The 20,498-nt window shown below is 45.1% G+C and overlaps 1 protein-coding gene across 1 annotated transcript in view; it reads right to left on the bottom strand.

Annotated features, from left to right (window-relative positions):
- The window catches only part of LOC137543594 (NXPE family member 4-like), a 55,797-nt gene that overhangs the window by 20,268 nt on the left and 15,031 nt on the right, over window positions 1–20,498 (bottom strand). The window contains exons 2-3 of the mRNA XM_068264694.1: window positions 17,032–17,741; window positions 15,227–15,288 (exon numbers count right to left, since the gene is read on the bottom strand). Of these exons, the coding sequence (XP_068120795.1) occupies window positions 15,227–15,288; window positions 17,032–17,741 (772 nt within the window). The remainder of the gene's footprint in view (window positions 1–15,226; window positions 15,289–17,031; window positions 17,742–20,498) is intronic.

The following is a 20,498-nucleotide window of genomic DNA, read 5'->3' as shown; positions in this document are numbered from 1 at the left end:
ACACCTATATACCTACTACCTAACTGGGGGACACTTATATACCTATTATCTAACTGGGGGACACCTATATACCTATTACCTTAACTGGGGGACACCTATATACCTATTACCTAACTGGGGGGCACCTATATACCTATTACCTAAACCGGGGGACACCTATATACCTACTACCTAAACTGGGGGACACCTATATACCTACTACCTAAACTGGGGGACAGCTATATATCTACTTCCTAAACTGGGGGACAGCTATATATCTACTTCCTAAACTGGGGGACACCTATATACCTACTACCTAACTGGGGAACACCTATATACCTATTACCTAAACTGGGGGACACCTATATACCTACTACCTAAACTGGGGGACACCTATATACCTACTACCTAAACTGGGGGACAGCTATATATCTACTTCCTAAACTGGGGGACAGCTATATATCTACTTCCTAAACTGGGGGACACCTATATACCTACTACCTAACTGGGGGACACCTATATACCTATTACCTAACTGGGGGACACCTATATACCTATTACCTTAACTGGGGGACACCTATATACCTATTACCTAAACTGGGGGACACCTATATACCTACTACCTAAACTGGGGGACACCTATATACCTATTACCTAAACTGGGGGACACCTACATACCTATTACCTAAACTGGGAGACACCTACATACCTACTACCTAAACTGGGGGACACCTACATACCGACTTCCTAAATTGGGTCACACACATACATACAGATATATATATATATATATATATATATTTATATATACTACCTAAACTGGGGGACACCTATATACCACCTTCCTAAACTGGGGGGACACCTATATAACTTTTTCCTAAACTGGGGGACACCTATATACCTACTACCTAAACTGGGGACACCTATTATGTTATTATTATGTTACTATTATTAACACCTATTATTGTGGTGTTATGCAGCCCTCTGTGCGATTTTTCTGCTGAAATGCTGCCTAAGTTGCGATTATTTTCTGGTGAAATGCTGCCCACTGTACGATTATTTTATGATGAAATGCTGCCCAAGGTGCGATTATATTATGGTGAAATGTAAGCTAGGGTGCGATTATTTTGTGGTAAAATGCTGCCCACTGTACGATTATTCTCTGGTGAAATGCTGCACTCATTGCGATTATTCTCTGGTGAAATGCTGCACTCATTGCAATCATTCTCTGGTGAAATGCTGCCCAATGTATGATTATTATCTGGTGCATGTTGCTGAAATGTTGTACTCATTGCGTTTATTTTCTGCTAAAATGTTGCACTCATTGCGTTTATTTTCTGCTGGAATGTTGCACTCATTGCATTTATTTTCTGCTGAAATGTTGCACTCATTACGTTTATTTTATGGTGAAATGTTGCACTCATTGCGATTATTTTATGGTGAAACATTGCTGCATTACGATTTTATGGTGAAATGCTGCCCCATTACAATTATTTTATAGTGAAACGCTGCCCCATTACGATTATTTGGCACCTACTGGGGGGCCCCATCCAAATTTTTGCAAGGGGGCCCAGTGATTTCTAGTTACGCCCCTGACTACTACCTAAACTGGGGATACCTATAGACTTGGCTATCTATACTGGGGACACCTATAGTATGTCTATATTGGGGACACCTATAGACCTGGCTACTTTATACTGATACTAATTATTTAGCGCCAACATATTACGCAACATGTATTGTCTTGTCACTAACTGTCCCACAGAGGGGCTCACAATCGAATCCCTACCATAGTCATATGTGTATGTATGTATCGTAGTCTAGGGCCAATTTTTAGGGGGAAGTCAATTAACTTATCTGTATCGTATGGTATTGGGATGTGGGAGGAAACCAGAGTGCCTGAAGGAAACCCACACAGACAAAGGGAGAACATACAAACTCCTTGCAGATGTTGACCTGGCTGGGATTCAAACCGGGAACCCAGCGCTGCAATGCGAGAGCGCTAACCACTACGCCACCATGCTGCCATACTACTGTACTATATTGTACTGCCATCTTCAGCAGTACTTCACAGAGTATGTAGTCATGTCACTGACTATCCTCTGAGGAGCTTACAATCTAATCCTGCCATAGTCTAATGTCCTACCATATTATTATGTAGTTATATAGCATCCTCGACTCCAACTCCGACTCCACAGCCCTGCTGGCATCTTTTGCAGCACTTTGCAGAGAACATAGCCATGTTACTGACTTTTCTCAGGGGAGCTCACATTCTAATACCTACCACTATTTTGTGCGAGAGAACACTGGCTAATGTGTGTTTTTTTGGGGGTGGGAACATTTCCTACTTGCTTTTTTAGGGTCACTTTACTCATACCCTGGGAGAAAACATGGCCCCCACCGACTTTGGGCTGCACTCTTACTAGGAAATTTGAATTGGCCACACCCACTGTAGGTTATGGACACGCCCACTGCATTCTGTGGCCACACCCATTTTTTCGCCGCGGCACGCTAAGCGCGACGCCAACGCCCTCCCAGGGGGGGCGCCAAACCCTCCCAGTGGGGAGCCCAAACCCTAAATACAGCCCTGACAGGGGGCATCCCTGCCGCATCCCATTGCCAATGTAGAAGGCGTCAGACAGGATCCCATTAACCTGCACTCTGGCAGAAGGGGAACTATACAATCCCATGATCTTATGTAGAAGAGAGGGACCAATACCGATCTGAAGGAGAGTCTCTTTTAAGAACCCTCAATGGATCCTGTCAAACTTCTCAGCATCTACAGAAAGAACGCAGAGGGGAATGTTTTCTTTTCTAGCCCTATTGATGATCAAGATGGACTTAAGAGTGTTGTCTCTAACCTCACTGAAAAGGGTGAAACCCACCTTATCTGTATGCATAAGGTTTAGGAGTATGGGTTTCAGCCTCTCTGAAATAATCTTAGAGAACACCTTAAAGAGTAACTTCAGCCTAAACAAACATATTGTCATTAGCAGTGGTGCTCGGATGTCCTCATCCATGAATTTGGCAACCACGGACGTTGCTGAAAAAAAATCCGCCTCCGGCGTGATTGTGTTTTTTCTTGCAGCGATTAGCAATGACATGACAGCAGAGTTGTCAGTGGACCCGGGCAGTGTGAACGCAGAGTGTAGTAGTGACTGAGTCAGGAGGACAAAGGGGCCGGTCAGTTTGGCAGCACAGAAGGACCATGGCAACGCACTGGTAGTAGTAGTACCACAGTGTAATAGTGCTGCCCAAACAATTAAATACGTCAGTGGACCCGGGCAGTGTGAATGCAGAGTGTAGTAGCGACTAAGTCAGGAGGACAAAGCGGCCAGTCAGTTCAGGCGCACAGAAGGACCATGGCAACTCACTGGTAGTACCACAGTGTAATAGTGCTGCCCAAAAAATTAAATGCGTACGGTGACCCGGGCAGTGCGAACGCAGAGTGTAGTAGCGACTGAGTCAGGAGGACAAAGGGGCCAGTCAGTTCGGGCAGCACAGAAGGACCATGGCAACTCACTGGTAGTACCACAGCCCAAAAATGAACCAAGGCAGGTGTAACGATCGGTGTCAGCAAGATGTTATACCTGATTATGTGGTGATCTGCAGAATCACCAATAATGCAAGTATAGCAAGACACAGGACACCCAGGTGTAAGATAAGTGTTTGGTGCAACAGTAAATATAGATAGAGATACCCACTATTTCAGAGGAGCTGGTGAAGGAGGTATCTCTAAAGAAAACTGTAAACAGTACTACAGCAGGCTGGAGACACAGAGGAGTTAGTGACAGGTTCACCCGAGGAGCGGGTGAAGCACAGTAAGACAATGTATACTGATCTCTCGTGGAGCGAGTGATTCAGACTGTACTGCAGCAGGTGATCACCTGAGTGTCAGGAGATCCTAGGCAGTACCGTATTAGCTAGTCACCTGAGGAGCAGGTGATTAAGACTGTATTGCAGCTATCTACCTGAGGAGCAGGTAATTCAGACTGTACTGCAGCTATCTACCTGAGGAGCAGGTAATGCAGATTGTACTGCAGCTATCAACCTGAGGAGCAGGTGTTTCAGACTATACTGCAGTTATCAACCTGAGGAGCAGGTGATTAAGACTATGCTGCAGCTATCAACCTGAGGAGCAGGTGATTATTAAACTGAGAATCCCTCACCAGAACTATGCTCACTGGTGAGGGCAGAAGAGTCAGACAAGCAGGTTCAGCAACACACGGACAGATACAGTACAAAGGCAGAAGACTGAATCAGAGTGAGGACTAAGCTAAGTCGGCAACTAGATCAGATAGGCAAAAGCACAGAATCAAAAGACAGAGGAGTAGTCAAGGCTAGCAGAGGGTCATAACAAATAATACAATTCAGTTAGTACTTTAAGCTATCAATAGAATGACTAAGTGTGAATCCCCAGCTCCTGCTGGTTCTAGCACACTTTCGGATCTGACTAAGGGTCTGAGTGCTAACACGTAGCATATGCAACAGCAGACAAGGAACAACTGACTGGCATGCTGTATATATACTGGGAGCACTCCTTAGCGCCGCCTCAGTCACTCAGCCAATCGGGATCAGTGTTGGAGTCAGCTGACCGGCTGATCAGCTGACTCCCCTTCTGCTTGCATAAAGTTCCTGTCTGTGCGCGCGTGCGTAGACCTCAGTCTATGTGTGACTGAGGGACCAGGCAAAGTTCCATCCTGTAACAGCGTGGTGGAGGCCCCTGGCTGAGACGCGGGGACAGCCGCCATGTCGCTCAGCCCTGCGGCGGCCTCCCCCACATTCACCATAGTCCCAGGCACAACTCCATCATGTACCCGCGCGGTGGAAACCGCCGGCTGAGACACGGAGATAGCCGCCATGCTGCTCCCTTTAAAGCAGGCAGGTTGTTGTAACTTTTAGCAGCCACTTCATGACCCCCTGTGTCCGACAATAGGGGCCTTCCACCCAAGCCTGGTTGATTTTCAGAAAGGTGAGAGGTGGATGCTGTGGCTGGCACCTCTGCTCCGGGCTGCTGCACTGCATACAGGCTCTTGCTTAGGCTCTTCAGGTCTCGGGGGCACCAGTTGCTGGTGCTGGTGGTGTTTGTTGTGCTGCTGGTTGGCGGTGTCAGGCACCTGTTGCTGGGTTGGCAGAGCAGTTACAGTGGGGGTAGAAGGCTGGGGGAGTGCTTCCAGTAGTCTGCGCACAAGGGCCTCCTGCAACTCCCTTATGCGTTGCTCGGTGGTGGATGGCATCATGAACTCTCCCAGCTTCCCCTTCAGACATGGGTCCAGCATCAAGGTGATTCAGATGTCATCCCTTGAACGCATCTGGATCACCTGGGGGTCGCTGTGAAGGCAGCGCAACATGTGCACACCCATGGGGAACAAGTGGGCATTGGCAACAACATCTTCATCGTCCTCATTGTCCCATATCACATGCCTGTCCTCTTCCTGTGCTGTGTCATCCTCCCCAACCCACCATCCCCGTACAACGCCAGCGGCGCTCTGCTCCTCCTGCTCCTCCTCAGCATTCAGGTTAGGGACCTCCAACTCCTCCACTACCTTTGAGCCCTCCTGTGAGCTGGACTGTGCTGCCATCTGCTCCTTATCCAGCTGCCTCAGGGCTGCCTCCCCATGTTCAATTAAATTGCACAGTGCCTGGTCCAGCAGGCAATAGAGATGGCTCGAACCTCCGATTTTCAGTTCATGAACCTCGAATGCGAACTTCCGCAAAAGTTCGGTTCGCGCAAACTTTCGTGAACCGCAATAGACTTTAATGGGGAGGCGAACTTTGAAAACTAGAAACATTTATGCTGGCCACAAAAGTGATGGAAAAGATGTTTCAAGGGGTCTAACACCTGGAGGGGGGCATGGTGGAGTGGGATACACACCAAAAGTCCCGCAGAAAAAGCTAGATTTGACACAAAGCAGCGTTTTAAGGGCAGAAATCACATTGAATGCTAAATTGCAGGCCTAAAGTGCTTTAAAACATCTTGCATGTGTATACATCAATCAGGGAGTGTAATTAGAGTTCTGCTTCACACTGTCACACCAAACTCACTGTGTAATGCACCGCAAACATCTTTTTGCGTAGTGACAGCCGTGCTGGACTGGTGCGCACCATGGCGAGAGTGCAGGCCATGGCGGTTTTCAAGTCCATATGGTCGGGCTGAGGTAGCTGAATGACAGAACAACAGTGACTGGCAAGCCGATCGAATTTGGTCCGTCCATAATGAAGCAACAACCTTATTATCTTCTTGTATGTAGGTAGGCATAGGTAGGTGCCCCAGTATAGGTAGGTAGGCATAGGTAGGTGCCCCGGTATAGGTAGATAGGCATAGGTAGGTGCCCCAGTAGTTAGCTAGGCATAGGTAGGAGTACCAATATAGGTAGGTAGGCATAGGTAGGTGTCCCAGTATAGGTAGATAGGCATAGGTAGGTGCCTCAGTAGTTAGCTAGGCATATGTAGGAGTCCCAGTATAGGTAGGTAGGCAGGCATAGGTTAGTGTCCCAGTATAGGTAGGTAGGCATAGGTAGGTGCCCCAGTAGTTAGCTAGGCATATGTAGGAGTCCAGTATAGGTAGGTAGGCATAGGTAGGTGTCCCAGTATAGGTAGATAGGCATAGGTAGGTGCCCCAGTAGTTATCTAGGCATAGGTAGGAGTCCCAGTATAGGTAGGTAGGCATAGGTAGGTGCCCCAGTAGTTAGCTAGGCATAGGTAGGAGTCCCAGTATAGGTAGGTAGACATAGATAGGTGCCCCAGTAGTTAGCTAGGCATAGGTAGGAGTCCCAGTATAGGTAGGTAGGCATAGGTAGGTGTCCCAGTATAGGTAGATAGGCATAGGTAGGTGCCCCAGTAGTTAGCTAGGCATAGGTAGGAGTCCCAGTATGGGTAGGTAGGCATAGGTAGGTGCCCCAGTAGTTAGCTAGGCATAGGTAGGAGACCCAGTATAGGTAGGTAGGCATAGGTAGGTGCCCTAGTATAGGTAGGTAGGCATAGGTAGGTGCCCTAGTATAGGTAGGTAGGAATAGGTAGGTGTCCCAGTATATATAGTTAGGCAGGGCCTGGCTGGCACAGTAATAGCAATTACCAAGGTCCAGCTGCAACAGATAGGACTGTATAATGCAGTGTCAGCGGGCAACAAAAAAAAACACATCAGGAGAACATTAGCTCTCAAAAGAGCTGTTGAGGGGTGCTATTTTAGCAGTAACAATCGTTCAGGCCATCTCTATTCTCTAATTCTTTTAGCGTTGCCTCATCTATGGTTGGGAGTCCAGTTTTCAGGATAATTGACAATAACTTGTGGGAGAAATTTTGGGGATTCATGTTCTCAAATTTACCCCTAATATTGCAGAGATCCTCATAGTATGATTTAAATGTGTCTGCTATATCATTAGTGGCATTTTTCCTGGGATGTAGATATTTTGCCAAGAACGTGCCACACTTGTCAGCCTTTTCGTGCAAGAATCCTTGGAACCGCTCTCTCTGGGCAACAGAGCGTTCGTATAAGATTGTTAAGGCTTTTTGTCTGCAGGCATTAAGATGGATTGTTATGTGTTGCAAATTAATAGGGTCCCTTTTTAGCGAGGAGAACGACGAGGGGAACGCCAGCGCATACCACTAAGGCTGCATCTGAAATGACCACCAGCTCAGTGTGAAGCACCTAAATAGATTTTATGCACACTTTGCATTCAATTCAGATGCAAATCATATGCAAATCTGCTACTACTTATTATGCAAACAGGAAACTCAGCAGGAGGGGCTGGGAGCAGCTAATAGTTACAAAGTTAAAAAAGGTGTGGGGGGGGGGAAAGGCTGCGCGTCCCTAAACACATGTTGCAATTGAATGGTTAATCGCACAGGCATACACCACCTCTGTCAGACTGAAAAATGCATGCCCTGCATCCTAGACAAGTGCCAACATTTATTAAACTATGAGGAACTTTAGCTTCCAATATGGTTTGCATGCAAAGTATATTATACTAGACACTTGCACCACGGTGAGGCAAACCTCAGGGCAAGTGACCTAACCTAAATTTAAAACCTTGGAAACAGCAGCAGCTAAGCAAAAAAAAAATGTGTAACTTACATTTTGTTGAACAGCGAGGAGAACGCCAGCGCGTACCACTAAGGCTGCATCTGAAATGACCACCAGCTCAGTGTGAAGCACCTAAATAGATTTTCTGCACACTTTGCATTCAATTCAGATTCCAGCTCTGAAATGTCTGCAAGCAATTTTGTCAATCTAGAGGTGGCCATACATGGTACAATGTTTCATTTTTTTCGATTAGATAATTTAGTTTGATTATTCTATTAGATCGAATATAAAGGTTTATCCAGCATGTCCGATCAGATTTTTCTCGAAAAAACGGGATAATCGTTCGAATTTCTTAATCGAAAAAAAAAATATTTTCAACTTTCATTTGATTCGATCAGTTAGATTGAATAAATGGGAAAATCTTACGTTTTTATTGTATCGTGTATGGGCACCAGTGCATTTCAGTGCCTCCCACTTAAAGGTGTCCGCAGTGTCATCTTCCTCGAGAAATGACTTGAAATCAGAGATGGCCCTGCGGACATCATCTAGACACATTTGATCTTTTAACAGATTAGACTTAAGTTTCCAAGAAAAAGAGCCACTAGGTCCCCCCCAGCATATCCAGTGTGCAAAAGACAGGGACGTGATTGCACCAAAGTCTGATCCCTATATGTGTGGAGGAAACCATATCAAGCAAGTTCTGGGAGTGGAGAATATCATCTATTCTACTGGAAGTTCCATGGGGGCCGAGAAAAATGTATAATCTTTGGACTTTGGATGGAAGACCCGCCAACAGTCTACTAATCTAAGGGCATGTAGTTTATTCTTAATTTTAATGCGTACACTCGAGGGTATGCTGGAGAGACCCACTGAGGAGTCCGGATCAGGGTTTAGACAAAAGTTTAAATCTGCACCAAGTATAACTTGACCTTTAGCGAAGGCTTCCTACTTAGAGAGATATCTCAGAAAACATTGGCCCTGATTCTGATTAGGCAGATAAAAGGAGGCCACTGTATATTGTTTACCACAAACCTTAAGATGTAAGAATATATATCTGCCCAAAGGATCAATCAGGATTTCAACATCTGAGAAGGGGAGAGATCTGTGCAGGACTATTGAAACACCTTTGGATTTGGAATCAGGAAAGGTACTGTGAAACCACGAAGTGTAGTTTCGATCTTTAACTATGGGGTGGTTATCTGTTTTGAAATGGGTTTGATATTAGCTTTATGCATACTACAGTATGTAGGATCTGGGATCTCTTAGTTGGGCTGTTGAACCCTTTTACATTAAAAGAGGCACATCCACACATCTCTCCCCTTGATGTCTTATAAGAACCAGTGGTCATAACGTATGGAGAAAAGAGTATAAGCAGCAACCATTAAAGCAATTAGATTATGAACGTACGTTCTGAGAGGTAATGTGATGTAGATGAGTTCTACATATAATAAACTCAACATGAAAAGTGCACATCTTAAAAAAAAAATAAAAAACTAAAGGCAAAAAAAAAAAAAAAAAAAAAGCATAATGACAAGCACATACTGTACAAGCAAGTGAATAACATCAATCACGTATATCTGGAAGCTAAGAAAAAAACAGGCTAAGATGGGTGGGGGTGAGGAGGCCAAAAGCACACCAGGCCTCTCCACTCGGCACCCCAGGTAAACAGGTTAACAAACAACATTCCAGTGACATGAAGTAGAAACATCGGTGGTGTAAAGAATGAGAAAAGAGCCCCCGGAGGAGCCCCCTAGTTCTTAGAAGACACAAATATATGTCTCACGTGGGGGGATGATCTGGCTGAAAGTTCTTAAGTTCAGAAGATAAGGTAAAACTGTTATGGTGATCTGCGTCACCGAGCTAAGTGAAGCTATTGTATAACGCAGATGTGCATTTGATGTGGATAGTTTAGACCCAGTCCAAAAGATGATAGGGCATATGGGGTAGAAGACCATCTTCGTGAAAACGATAAAAGTCATAAAAAACAAGAAAAAAAGAAAACCTCGGTATATGAGAAGGATTCAAAAATTAACCATACTTATCAGATAGAGTGGACCTCCAACATGGGGCCGGACGGATCAGTAGAGGCTGCACGCTTCATGGAGTTGCCTGATGAGGGAAGAAGGGTGGCCAGGACCGGCTTCTCTGTCAGGAGATCTAGCCCTGCGCCTGTTACCTTGGTCTACTGTTTGCCGTCTGCTTCGTTGCTGGAGGGCATCTGGAGGTGTGTCAGGGTTCGGAGGATCAAGGAGACAAGCAGAGAGCTGTACAGGAAGTAGATCTAGAGTCTCATGAAACTTGATCAGGTCTGCAGGACAATATATACATGCCGATTTACCCTTGTGGTGTACTTGTAGCTGGAAGGGATAACCTTAGTGATAGGGAATATGCTTTGGAACGTAGAACCTCAAGAAGAGGATGAACAGCTATGCGCAGTTGCAGGGTGAGGCGGGAGAGGTCCACCAGGATAGTAATTTTAGCGCCATGGAAATCAACATGGTCCTTGTCTCTGGAAGCAAGCGTAATGGCTTATTTTACTGTATAGTATTGGATGCGACAGACCTCTCGGACGTTCCCGGATTAGTGCTGATCAGGCCAAAGGTGTAGTGTGCCCTATCCAGCTCGATGGGAGAGTCTCTGGGGTTTTCTAGGAATATATTAAAAATGCCAGTAAGGGTGGGAATAAGATCCTGTACCTTTGAGGACTCTGAAACCCCCCTGACTCAGAAATTATTTCAGCACTGTCTATTTTTATTGGTCATCAATCTTCACATAGATATATTTTATTTGAGTAGAGTGAAGTTCTAGCGTGCTTTCATGAGCTTGTTGTGTCTGGTTTAGCCTTGCCGGCTCCTTCTCAGTCTCTTCCACTCTGTAGCCCACATGGTGGATCTCCGCCTTCACCTCCTCCAGCTCCCTCCTGTAGGTGGCCTCAATTCTATTGACGTACATCTCGAGGTCCTCTTTAGTCGGGAGCGCACAAATGTAGTCATGGAGGTCTACATCTACGTAGGATTCTGCACCCTCAGATCTGGGGGGAGATGGTGGGTTAGAAGTGTCTGCTTCGCCTTGTGGTAAACCGCTAGGTGAGGATGCGGCCTTGTCCTTCTCTGAAAGCTCGAAGTTTTTAGCGGCATTGAGTGAGAAGGTGATTGGGCAGAAAAAATGCTAGATGGTGGATGCTCGAGCGGTATCGAGCAGTCTCAGGGAATCTCCGGTCTTCTCCCAATGCCCATGTGGAACCAAAACAGCAAGCTAATGAAGGCTTATGGATAACCTGGGAGAGCCGGTAGAGAGGAGCTCAGTTCAAGAGCGTCCTACTCGCACCATAGGCAAACCACGCCCCCCGAGATCTTACTCTAGTTTTGACAACCTGCAACCTGGGGGTCTATCTCGTGAAAGGTGGTGAGTGCAGTATTGCATACAATAAAATATTACACGGACATTACAGCATTACCAAAGTGCATATAAAATAGTGATGGAACAATTAACAAGGATGTGCTGATTGGAACGTAGGGATAAAGATAACAGATGAGTCACTGAATTCATATGGGGGCAGAGAAGAATGTACAAGGAGGAGGGCCCTGCCAATTACACTTACAATCTGAGGGGTGGGAGAGAGGACCACATGCAGGGGTTAGGTGTATGTCCAAGGGTTGGAATTAGAGCTATGAAGATGTAACGTAAGCAATGGTGAATAGATAGGTCTTCAAAGCCTTTAAGATATACATTTAAATAGGAAATTATTTAATAGCAGGAAATCCATTGTGTTGAAATGGATGAGACCTAGGGCCACCACTTTATTTCCATGGAAGCAACTGGCTGATCAGGTTGTCTCCTATGAGCACTTACATTTTGAAAAGGGTCCCTTGAAATTTACAAAAAAAATGTGGGATACATGGATAAAAGCACCACGGAATATGTTGGCGCCAAGGAATATGTTGTTGCTTTACAAATAGAGATGGCCCGAACGGTTCGCCGGCGAACATTTCCCGGCGAACTTCGGTGGTTTGCGTTCCCCAGCGAACGCGAACTTTTCCGGAAGTTCGGATCGCCCCCATAATGCACCATAAGGGTCAACTTTGACCCTCTACATCACAGTCAGCAGGCACATTGTAGCCAATCAGGCTACACTCCCTCCTGGAGCCACCACCCCCCCCCCCCCCCCCCTCTTATAAAAGGCAGGCTTCGCTGGTTATTTTACTCACTTGTGTGCCTACAGTAAATAGAGAAGGGACTGCTGCTGCTGCTGCAGACTCTCATAGGGAAAGATTAGTTAGGCTCTTGTAGGCTTGTTAGCTTGCTCCTTGCTGATTATTGCTAAAATAGCACTCCACAACAGCTCTTTTGAGAGCTAATCTTGTTCTTGTGATCTATTTTTTTTTCTGTGTGTCCCACTGACACTTGTGTTGTATAGACAGCCTTGATAATTCATACTGTGTGTGTGCCACTGCCAGGCCCAGCACATTCAGTGACTACCTGTGTGTGTGACAGGTGCACATTGTAATACCCATTACAGCATATACCTACCTACCTGTTGTTCACAGTGCACTCACCTACCTACGTGAGCTGAGCGCACGCAGTGTCATTGTGCGTGTCTGCATCCTGTCTGTGTGTGACGGGTGCACGTTGTAATACCCATTACTGCATATACCTACCTGCTATTGTTCACTCCAGTGCACCCACCCACCTACATGAGCACACGCAGTGTCACTGTGCCTGTCCGGTACCTGTCTATGTGTCCAGCATGGCCATCACTACACAAACAGCTGTTTGCAGTAACTGCATACCTTTCACTGCACCTTTGACTGCACATTGTATTAAACCTGGCAGTCAGTGCATACCTTTCACTTGTATGGATGACAGACTTGCACTCCATAACAGATTATCGTTACAGGTAGTTCAGTCAATCAGTGTCATCTACAGCAGGGCCTCAAAAGTCCTCCTTTTGGTCACTACCTCGGGACGTGCTTGCCATGCCTGCTGCCTTCCTTGGATGTGTGGTGGTGGTAGCCGTTTCTTAGGCTCCCACTTCGGACCGGAATCGAATCAGAATTCCCCAGTCATTACCCGTGGTCACTCACAATGGCAGACTTGCTCTCCATAAAATATTCTCGTTGCAGGTACTGAACAGCAAGCAGAACAAGTATTTAAAAAAAATAGATGTAAGCTTTAAAGGGACTCCGAGCTCTGAAAAAAAAGGAAAGTTGTACTCACCAGGGGCTTTTTCCAGCCCAGTGCTGGTCGGGAGGTCCCACGCCGGCGTCCTGGCTCCTCTCCTTCTCCCCGCTCCGGAATGGCTGGCAGGCCGCAGCCCGGGCGACACTCTCCCGAGTGTCGGGCTGCTTCTTCCACATATGACGCGGATTACATCACACGCCGGCCGCCTCGCGTCATCACGGCGGCCAGCGTGAAAGTACTGCGCATGCGCGCTTTGTTCGCGCATGCGCAGTACTTTCACGCCGGCCGCCGTGATGACGCGAGGCGGCCGGCGTGTGACGTAATCCGCGTCATATGCGGAAGAAGCAGCCCGACACTCGGGAGAGTGTCGCCCGGGCTGCGGCCTGCCAGCCATTCAGGAGCGGGGAGAAGGAGAGGAGCCAGGACGCCGGCGTGGGACCTCCCGACCAGCACTGGGCTGGAAAAAGCCCCCGGTGAGTACAACTTTCCTTTTTTTTCAGAGCTCGGAGTCCCTTTAACAATGGTAGATAAAGAACTATCAAAAGTTGATAAGGCAGTCAGACATTACCTGACATCACTGAGTGAGGAAGAGCAATCTCGCCATGTTGCGCACCAGTCCAGCATGGCCGTCACTACACAAACAGCTGTTTGCGGTGCGTTACACGGTGAGTTTGGTGTGTCAGTGTGAAGCAGTACTGTAATTACACTCCATGATTGATGTATACACATGCAAGATGTTTTAAAGCACTTTAGGCCTGCAATTTAGCATTCAGTTTGATTTTTGCCCTTAAAACGCTGCTTTGCGTCCAATCCGGATTTTTCCCCGGGACTTTTGGCGTCTATCCCACTCCGCCATGCCTCCTTCCAGGTGTTAGACCCCTTGAAACATCTTTTCCATCACTTTTGTGGCCAGCATAAATGTTTCTAGTTTTCAAAGTTCGCCTCCCCATTGAAGTCTATTGCGGTTCGCGAAAGTTCGAACGATCCGAACTTTCACGGTACGTTCACGAACCCGGTTTGTGAACCTAAAATCGGAGGTTCGGGCCATCTCTATTTATACATCAATATTAATAAATAATAATAATATTAGCCATGCAAACTCCATAATTTTTGACTAGGCCTTATAACATCTGCTAGGGACGTCAGTATACATAGTTTAAGTGTTGAACAAGTGTTATGCTTCACAACAACATTATGTGCTACAAGTATGCAACATTTTCTTAATTTACATACTGGGGGATACGTTAAAGGAACCCCGAACACAACTATAAAATGCAATATTGAACTAACCCTGTGGCTTCCTCCTGCACTCCGTAGTCTGTGAGGTCCCTCGGCATCCTCTGGGATGCCGAGGAACCTCAACAGAGTAATCACAGGTAGGATTGTAATACAGTCTAAGATTTTTTTTTTAAATAAAAAAAAGCAGATTTATGTATTTTTTTCTTTGGGAAAGTGGAGATACACTTTAATTACAAGTAACCCATTACTTTAACTAGAGAAACTGATTAAAGAGGAACTTCAGCCTAAACAAACATACTGTCATTAAGTTACATTAGTTATGTTAATTAAAATAGATAGGTAATATACCCACCCTGTTTTAAAAGAACAGGAAAATGTTTGATTTCATGATGGCAGCCATCTTTTTTGTTGAAAGGAGGTGACAGGGAGCATGAGACACAGTTCCAACTGTCCTGTGTGCTGATCACCCCTCCCAGTTGCTAGGTAACGTGAACAACAACATAGGAAATCCCATAATGCTTTGCACAGCATCATGGGAAAAATGGCCGAGCAGTTTTCTTTGATGGGGCGGAGCTTAGCTTTTGTGCAGCTAAAATTAAGACTTATGTAAGAAAAACAAAGTTCTGATGCTGTGAAACTGTTAAAGAAACACCAAGCCTTTTCAGTGCTGCTGAGTCGATTTTTAGTCTGGAGGTTCACTTTACGGGGGAAAATATCATCAATAAACATCAGTAAGTCCAGTTGCTTAAAACTATATGCTGTGATGGAAAATCTCCATAAGTGGTCATTACTTACCATTACCACCAGCACATGTGTTCACAACAATAGGCTCAAAGGATTTTGAAATTTCAACAGCAATATTTTCTCTAAGAAAAATATGAACAATATAATTTATTAGAAACAGACTACAACTATTTTCTTTGTGTTGTAATACACTATAGAGTTTCCATACACATGCCAAACATACAGTATGTTAATGAGCTTATCCCTATAATGGCCCTAAAACTCCGATAGGGTCATTAGATTGTGAGCTCCTCTGAGAGATTGTTACAGACAGGAACGTACACTGTAAAGCACAGCACAAAATGCACCATGAGTAAATAATACAGTATATCATTTTTCCATCTATCATCCAAGAGCCCTTTGCAACCAACATATATTTTTAAAATTACCCTGAGCTATAATTTAAAAAATATTGAGGTGATCACTGCTACAATCTGAAAGAAGGTCTCCAAAAGTCTCCCCATCCAGCTTCCTTATTAGCGGTGGCCATATTGGAGATCAAACATGCAAAAGTTCCTGTATAGGACTCAACCCGTGGCGGATATATTCCAACCTCTTTTATTTCATAAACAATGGAGATACAGCATACAAAACCAGCACAGAGCTGGCAAGTTGGAATATATCCTCCAAAGGTTGAGTAGTATATGTGAAATTTTGTATGTTTGGACTTGTGTATGAGAGGCTTGATGGACCTCTTGCCCCACTAAGGACTACCCATGATCTGTAAGTGCATACCCTTGAGGCTGGTAGACGTCTTACTCACTATAGTCATTACTGGAGATCACCCAGCCTTTTTAGAATGTTTATAAACTTAGGAGTGAGCCTTTGCGGTAAACAAGGGCCAGTGGCCTAGCTATAAATGAGTCTAATTAGAGACTTTATTTCTCTCTGAATGCCCTCCCCACTTCTAGGGTTAGGAGGGTTATAACTGTTTCAAAAACACCAAAAAGTTCAGTCTCCAAGATAACACCAGCAGTGGAAGACTGCTGCATAGCCAAACAGCTCTAACATACATACTCCATCACTAAGGACTAGGGAATGGTCAGTAAAATGCAAATAATGCTGAGCTGATGCAGAACTATGCCATTTTTCTCTGTAATTTTCAGCAGCTTAAAAATGGACCAGTCGAATCCTATCTCAACTTTTTTCGGTTGGTCAAGCTGAATACATTTTCATTATTAAAGAGAAAACTGTTGGGATTGTAAGTTAAATTGGACATCCCTACCCCTTCTGGTGGGAAGGTAAATGATGCAAGGGGGAAAATAGGCTCCGTCCCAGGGCCCAGAACAATTATCTGGGGGAAAAAACCCCTACTATTTTGACACATTTCGGGAGACCAATTGCTGCTTCCTCAGGCCAATGTTCTGTTCCTAGTAGAGTCAGTAGCTGAGCTTTGAGTGCCTCTCTTACCTCTTGCTCTACTACTACTACTGACTCTACTACATACAGAACATTGGCCTGAAGAAGTAGGCAAGTGGTCGCACAAACAAGGGAGATTGCAAATGGGGAGAAACACGTGGAACAGGGGTTCTGCTCTACAAGAGGGCTGTACATGATAAAGAGGAGCTGCTGTATATGCATGTTACATATGCATGTAACACTGAGGGGGCTGCACATAGCATGGAAGAGGGGCTTCCACACATGGGAAGGGAGCTACTAGAAAGTGGGCCTAGTGGTGGAAAAAGTACGAATCCAGCCTTGTATATGCAGAATCATTTTGTAACAAAAGTGGAATAACAATTTACAAAATAATTATATTTTATTGACTCGTAAGCTTTGGGAGCATTTTTGACTACAGAAATCAAAATTATTATATGCTTGCTTACCTTTTAAAAAAGTTTTTATCTTGTGTGCTGAGATAGGAGAGATTTTTATTAAAAGATTGGAGGTATATTAATGATTTACAATGGAAAGCTTCTGGTTTATAGCAGTAAAATGATTCATTATCTTCATTTGTGTAATCGCATATCTCCTTGTGTGTATTCAGATGGAATCCACATTCAGACTTGACTTGATGGTTTCCATTGCCAAAGGTTCCTATGAAGTAGATAAGTCCATAATCCTGGTTCCTCGCTCTCCACAGTGCTGATACAGCCTCACTTGGATGATGGAGCACCAAGGAAACAGAGACCTTGCCTTCCCAAAATAAGGTGAAATAAACATGATAGATTCCATTGTGCAGATCTTCAATCCTCCCAGAGGCCGCAGCTTTATGGTCTAAAGAAAATATTCTAGCCTTCATGAAGTCTCCTCCGTAGGTTTTCCGATTACCTACATAATCAAACATCTCCACTTGGACAGTGAATGTCTCTCCAACACAGTACTTTTGTCTTGGGTTTATTATGGTTGCTCTGCTCCTCTTGGCACTGGTTGTTTTTTCCACATCAGAGAATGGGATTAAAGGATACATAGAAGAATAGTTTTGAAAGATTAAATCAGCTTGAATTTCATCTTGTGTCGGAACCCTTGGAAGTGCAGTCAACTTTTCCCCGATGCTTAAAGTAGGTTTGTTGTAATGAATTGTAACGCTTGAAAACTGAAATGGATATAGTTATGAATTAAAAAAAGGTTGTGTTTTTTCTTTCATTTTACTTTAAAAAAAAAATCTAAAATAGATAGTCTGTAATTATAAAAAGGTCTAAAGGTGGCGATATATCTAGCAATTTTGCAGCCTCTTTGACCACCCGATAATAATTTTAACAAATTGGATGAAAATCGGTGAGACAACATGTTTGACACATCAATGATTCAATCGATTTTGGGCTGAAATTGGTGGAAAGTCAATCAGATATGCTGTAAAATCTTAGTCGCATGTGGTCAATTCGATGCATGGCGGTAATGGCTTGCAATTTTGCAACAACCAAAAAATGCTCTGGACCCCTGGATCCTGTTTTCCCAAGTGTTAAATGTCCCACCTGTTGCCCGTGATGCCACATGGTGACGACATGGGGGTGAAGGCGGAGGAGTGGCTGGGACTAGCGCCGGTGGAAAGGTGAGAATTTTCAGAGCATGGACACTGGTGGGGGGCATTTAACACTTGTTGGGTGGCCAAGCAGGTGGTGGAGGCAGCATTGCTAGGCGGTGGAGGCAGCATTGCTAGGCCAATTCCTGACAGATTTTATGCTGAAATGTATTGGGAATTGGCCTGTGGTCTATGGGCAGGCAATCAGAGAGAGATCTGTCTCATAGTCGATCTGCCCATACACCGCCAGACGTATGGCTATTTTAACCACTAGCCAACCATGTCACACCGATGGGCGTGGCCACTGCCTGCGGCAGCCCCAGCACTGTGTGAGGTCCTGTGGGTATGTTTTGCAGGAGATCTCTGCTCCGTCATCAGCTTCCCCATGGCGATCGCCTTTAGGAGACTGTTCGGCGGTGAAACCGCCATCTAATTACATAGTACAGCGATGTGATCTACGGCAGCGGTGTACAGGGACAGCTATGTGACACGTGCTGTCCCCCTGGGATGCACAAGAGCAATCAGCTATCATTGACTGAAGCCTATGACAGCCGATCACTGTCATAGGCTGACTAGGGGAGGGTAGGGAAAAATATACAAATACATAGTAATATTTATTAATAAAAAATAGAAATAAATATTTACAAAAAAATAAATAAATAACATCCTGGGAGGGATTTTCACCCACCAATAGAGAGCTCTGTTGGTGGGCAGGAAAGGGGGAGGAATCACTTGTGTGCTGAGTTTTGCGGCCCTGCAGCAAGCCCTTAAAGTTGCAGTGGCCTAATTAGTGAAAAATGGCCTGGTCACTAGGGGATTTAAGCCCAGGGTCCTTAAAGCGGAATATAACCCTGCATTTCAACTTTGCTCTAAAACATTATTTACAGTATATTATATGCAACCAGCATTTTTTTTTTTACTAGACCAGCATTGGAAGGGTTACACACAGAGCTTTAAAGTTCCTGGAGAGAACTGCAGACGCATCCGAAGCTTATAAAGATACATTTTGTTTACATAAATGTATCTAAGTGTTGAATGTGACTCTCTCTGACTGAGAAGGAGCTGGAGGACAGCCAAAGAGTGTGTAACATTTATCACTTGTTACATTCTATTTAGTTAAATGTATCTATCTGAACTTCTGCATATCTCTCCATGGAACTTTAAACCTCTGTGTTTAACCCTTCCAATGCTGGTCTAGTAAAAAAAAAATGCTGGTTGCATATAATATGCTGTAAATAATGTTTTAGAGCAAAGTTGAAATGCAGGGTTATATTCCGCTTTAAGTGGTTAAAGGAGAACTGTAGTGAGGTATATGAAGGCTGCCATATTTATTTCCTTTTAAGCAATACCAGTTGTCTGGCAGCCCTGCTGATCTATTTGGCTGAAGTAGTGGCTGAATCGCACCAGAAACAAGCATGCAGCTAATCTTGTCATATCTGTCAAAATTGTCAGAAATACCTGATCTGCTGTATGCTTGTTCAGGGGCTATAGCTAATAGTATTAGAGGCAGAGGATCAGCAGGATAGCCAGAGAACTGGTATTGCTTAGTGTTGGGCGAACAGTGTTCGCCACTGTTTGGGTTCTGCAGAACATCACCCTGTTCGGGTGATGTTCGAGTTCGGCCGAACACCTGACGGTGCTCGGCCAAACCGTTCGGCCACATGGCCGAACTAAGAGCGCATGGCCGAACGTTCCCCGAACGTTCGGCTAGCGCTGTGATTGGCCGAACGGGTCACGTGGTTCGGACCCGAACGCGCTCTGATTGGCCGAACGGTCACGTGGTTCGGGTAAATAAATACCCGAACCACGTCATATCTCCGCCATTTGTCTGTGGGTTTAGCTTTGGGTAGGCAGGCAGGGTAGTTCGCGCTCCAGCCACGCTAGCCAGGGTCCCCCCCAGTCATTGTGTGTCGCAGCTGGGAACAGTAGTACACCGCTCGCTCAGCCACACTATATATAGCATTGTTTACTGCCACTGTGTACCTCGCTCAGCCACACTATATAGCATTCTGTGTACTGTTCTGTGTCTGCTGGGAACAGTAGTACACCGCTCGTTCAGCCACACTATATAGCATTCTGTGTACTGTTCTGTGTCTGCTGGGAACAGTAGTACACCGCTCGTTCAGCCACACTATATAGCATTCTGTGTACTGTTCTGTGTCTGCTGGGAATAGTGGTACACCGCTCGTTCAGCCACACTATATAGCATTCTGTGTACTGTTCTGTGTCTGCTGGGAACAGTAGTACACCGCTCGTTCAGCCACACTATATAGCATTCTGTGTACTGTTCTGTGTCTGCTGGGAATAGTGGTACACCGCTCGTTCAGCCAC

Source organism: Hyperolius riggenbachi, unplaced genomic scaffold (genome assembly GCF_040937935.1).
Source record: "Hyperolius riggenbachi isolate aHypRig1 unplaced genomic scaffold, aHypRig1.pri scaffold_109, whole genome shotgun sequence".
Lineage (NCBI taxonomy): Eukaryota > Metazoa > Chordata > Amphibia > Anura > Hyperoliidae > Hyperolius > Hyperolius riggenbachi.
This window is presented reverse-complemented; position numbering and strand designations above follow the sequence as displayed.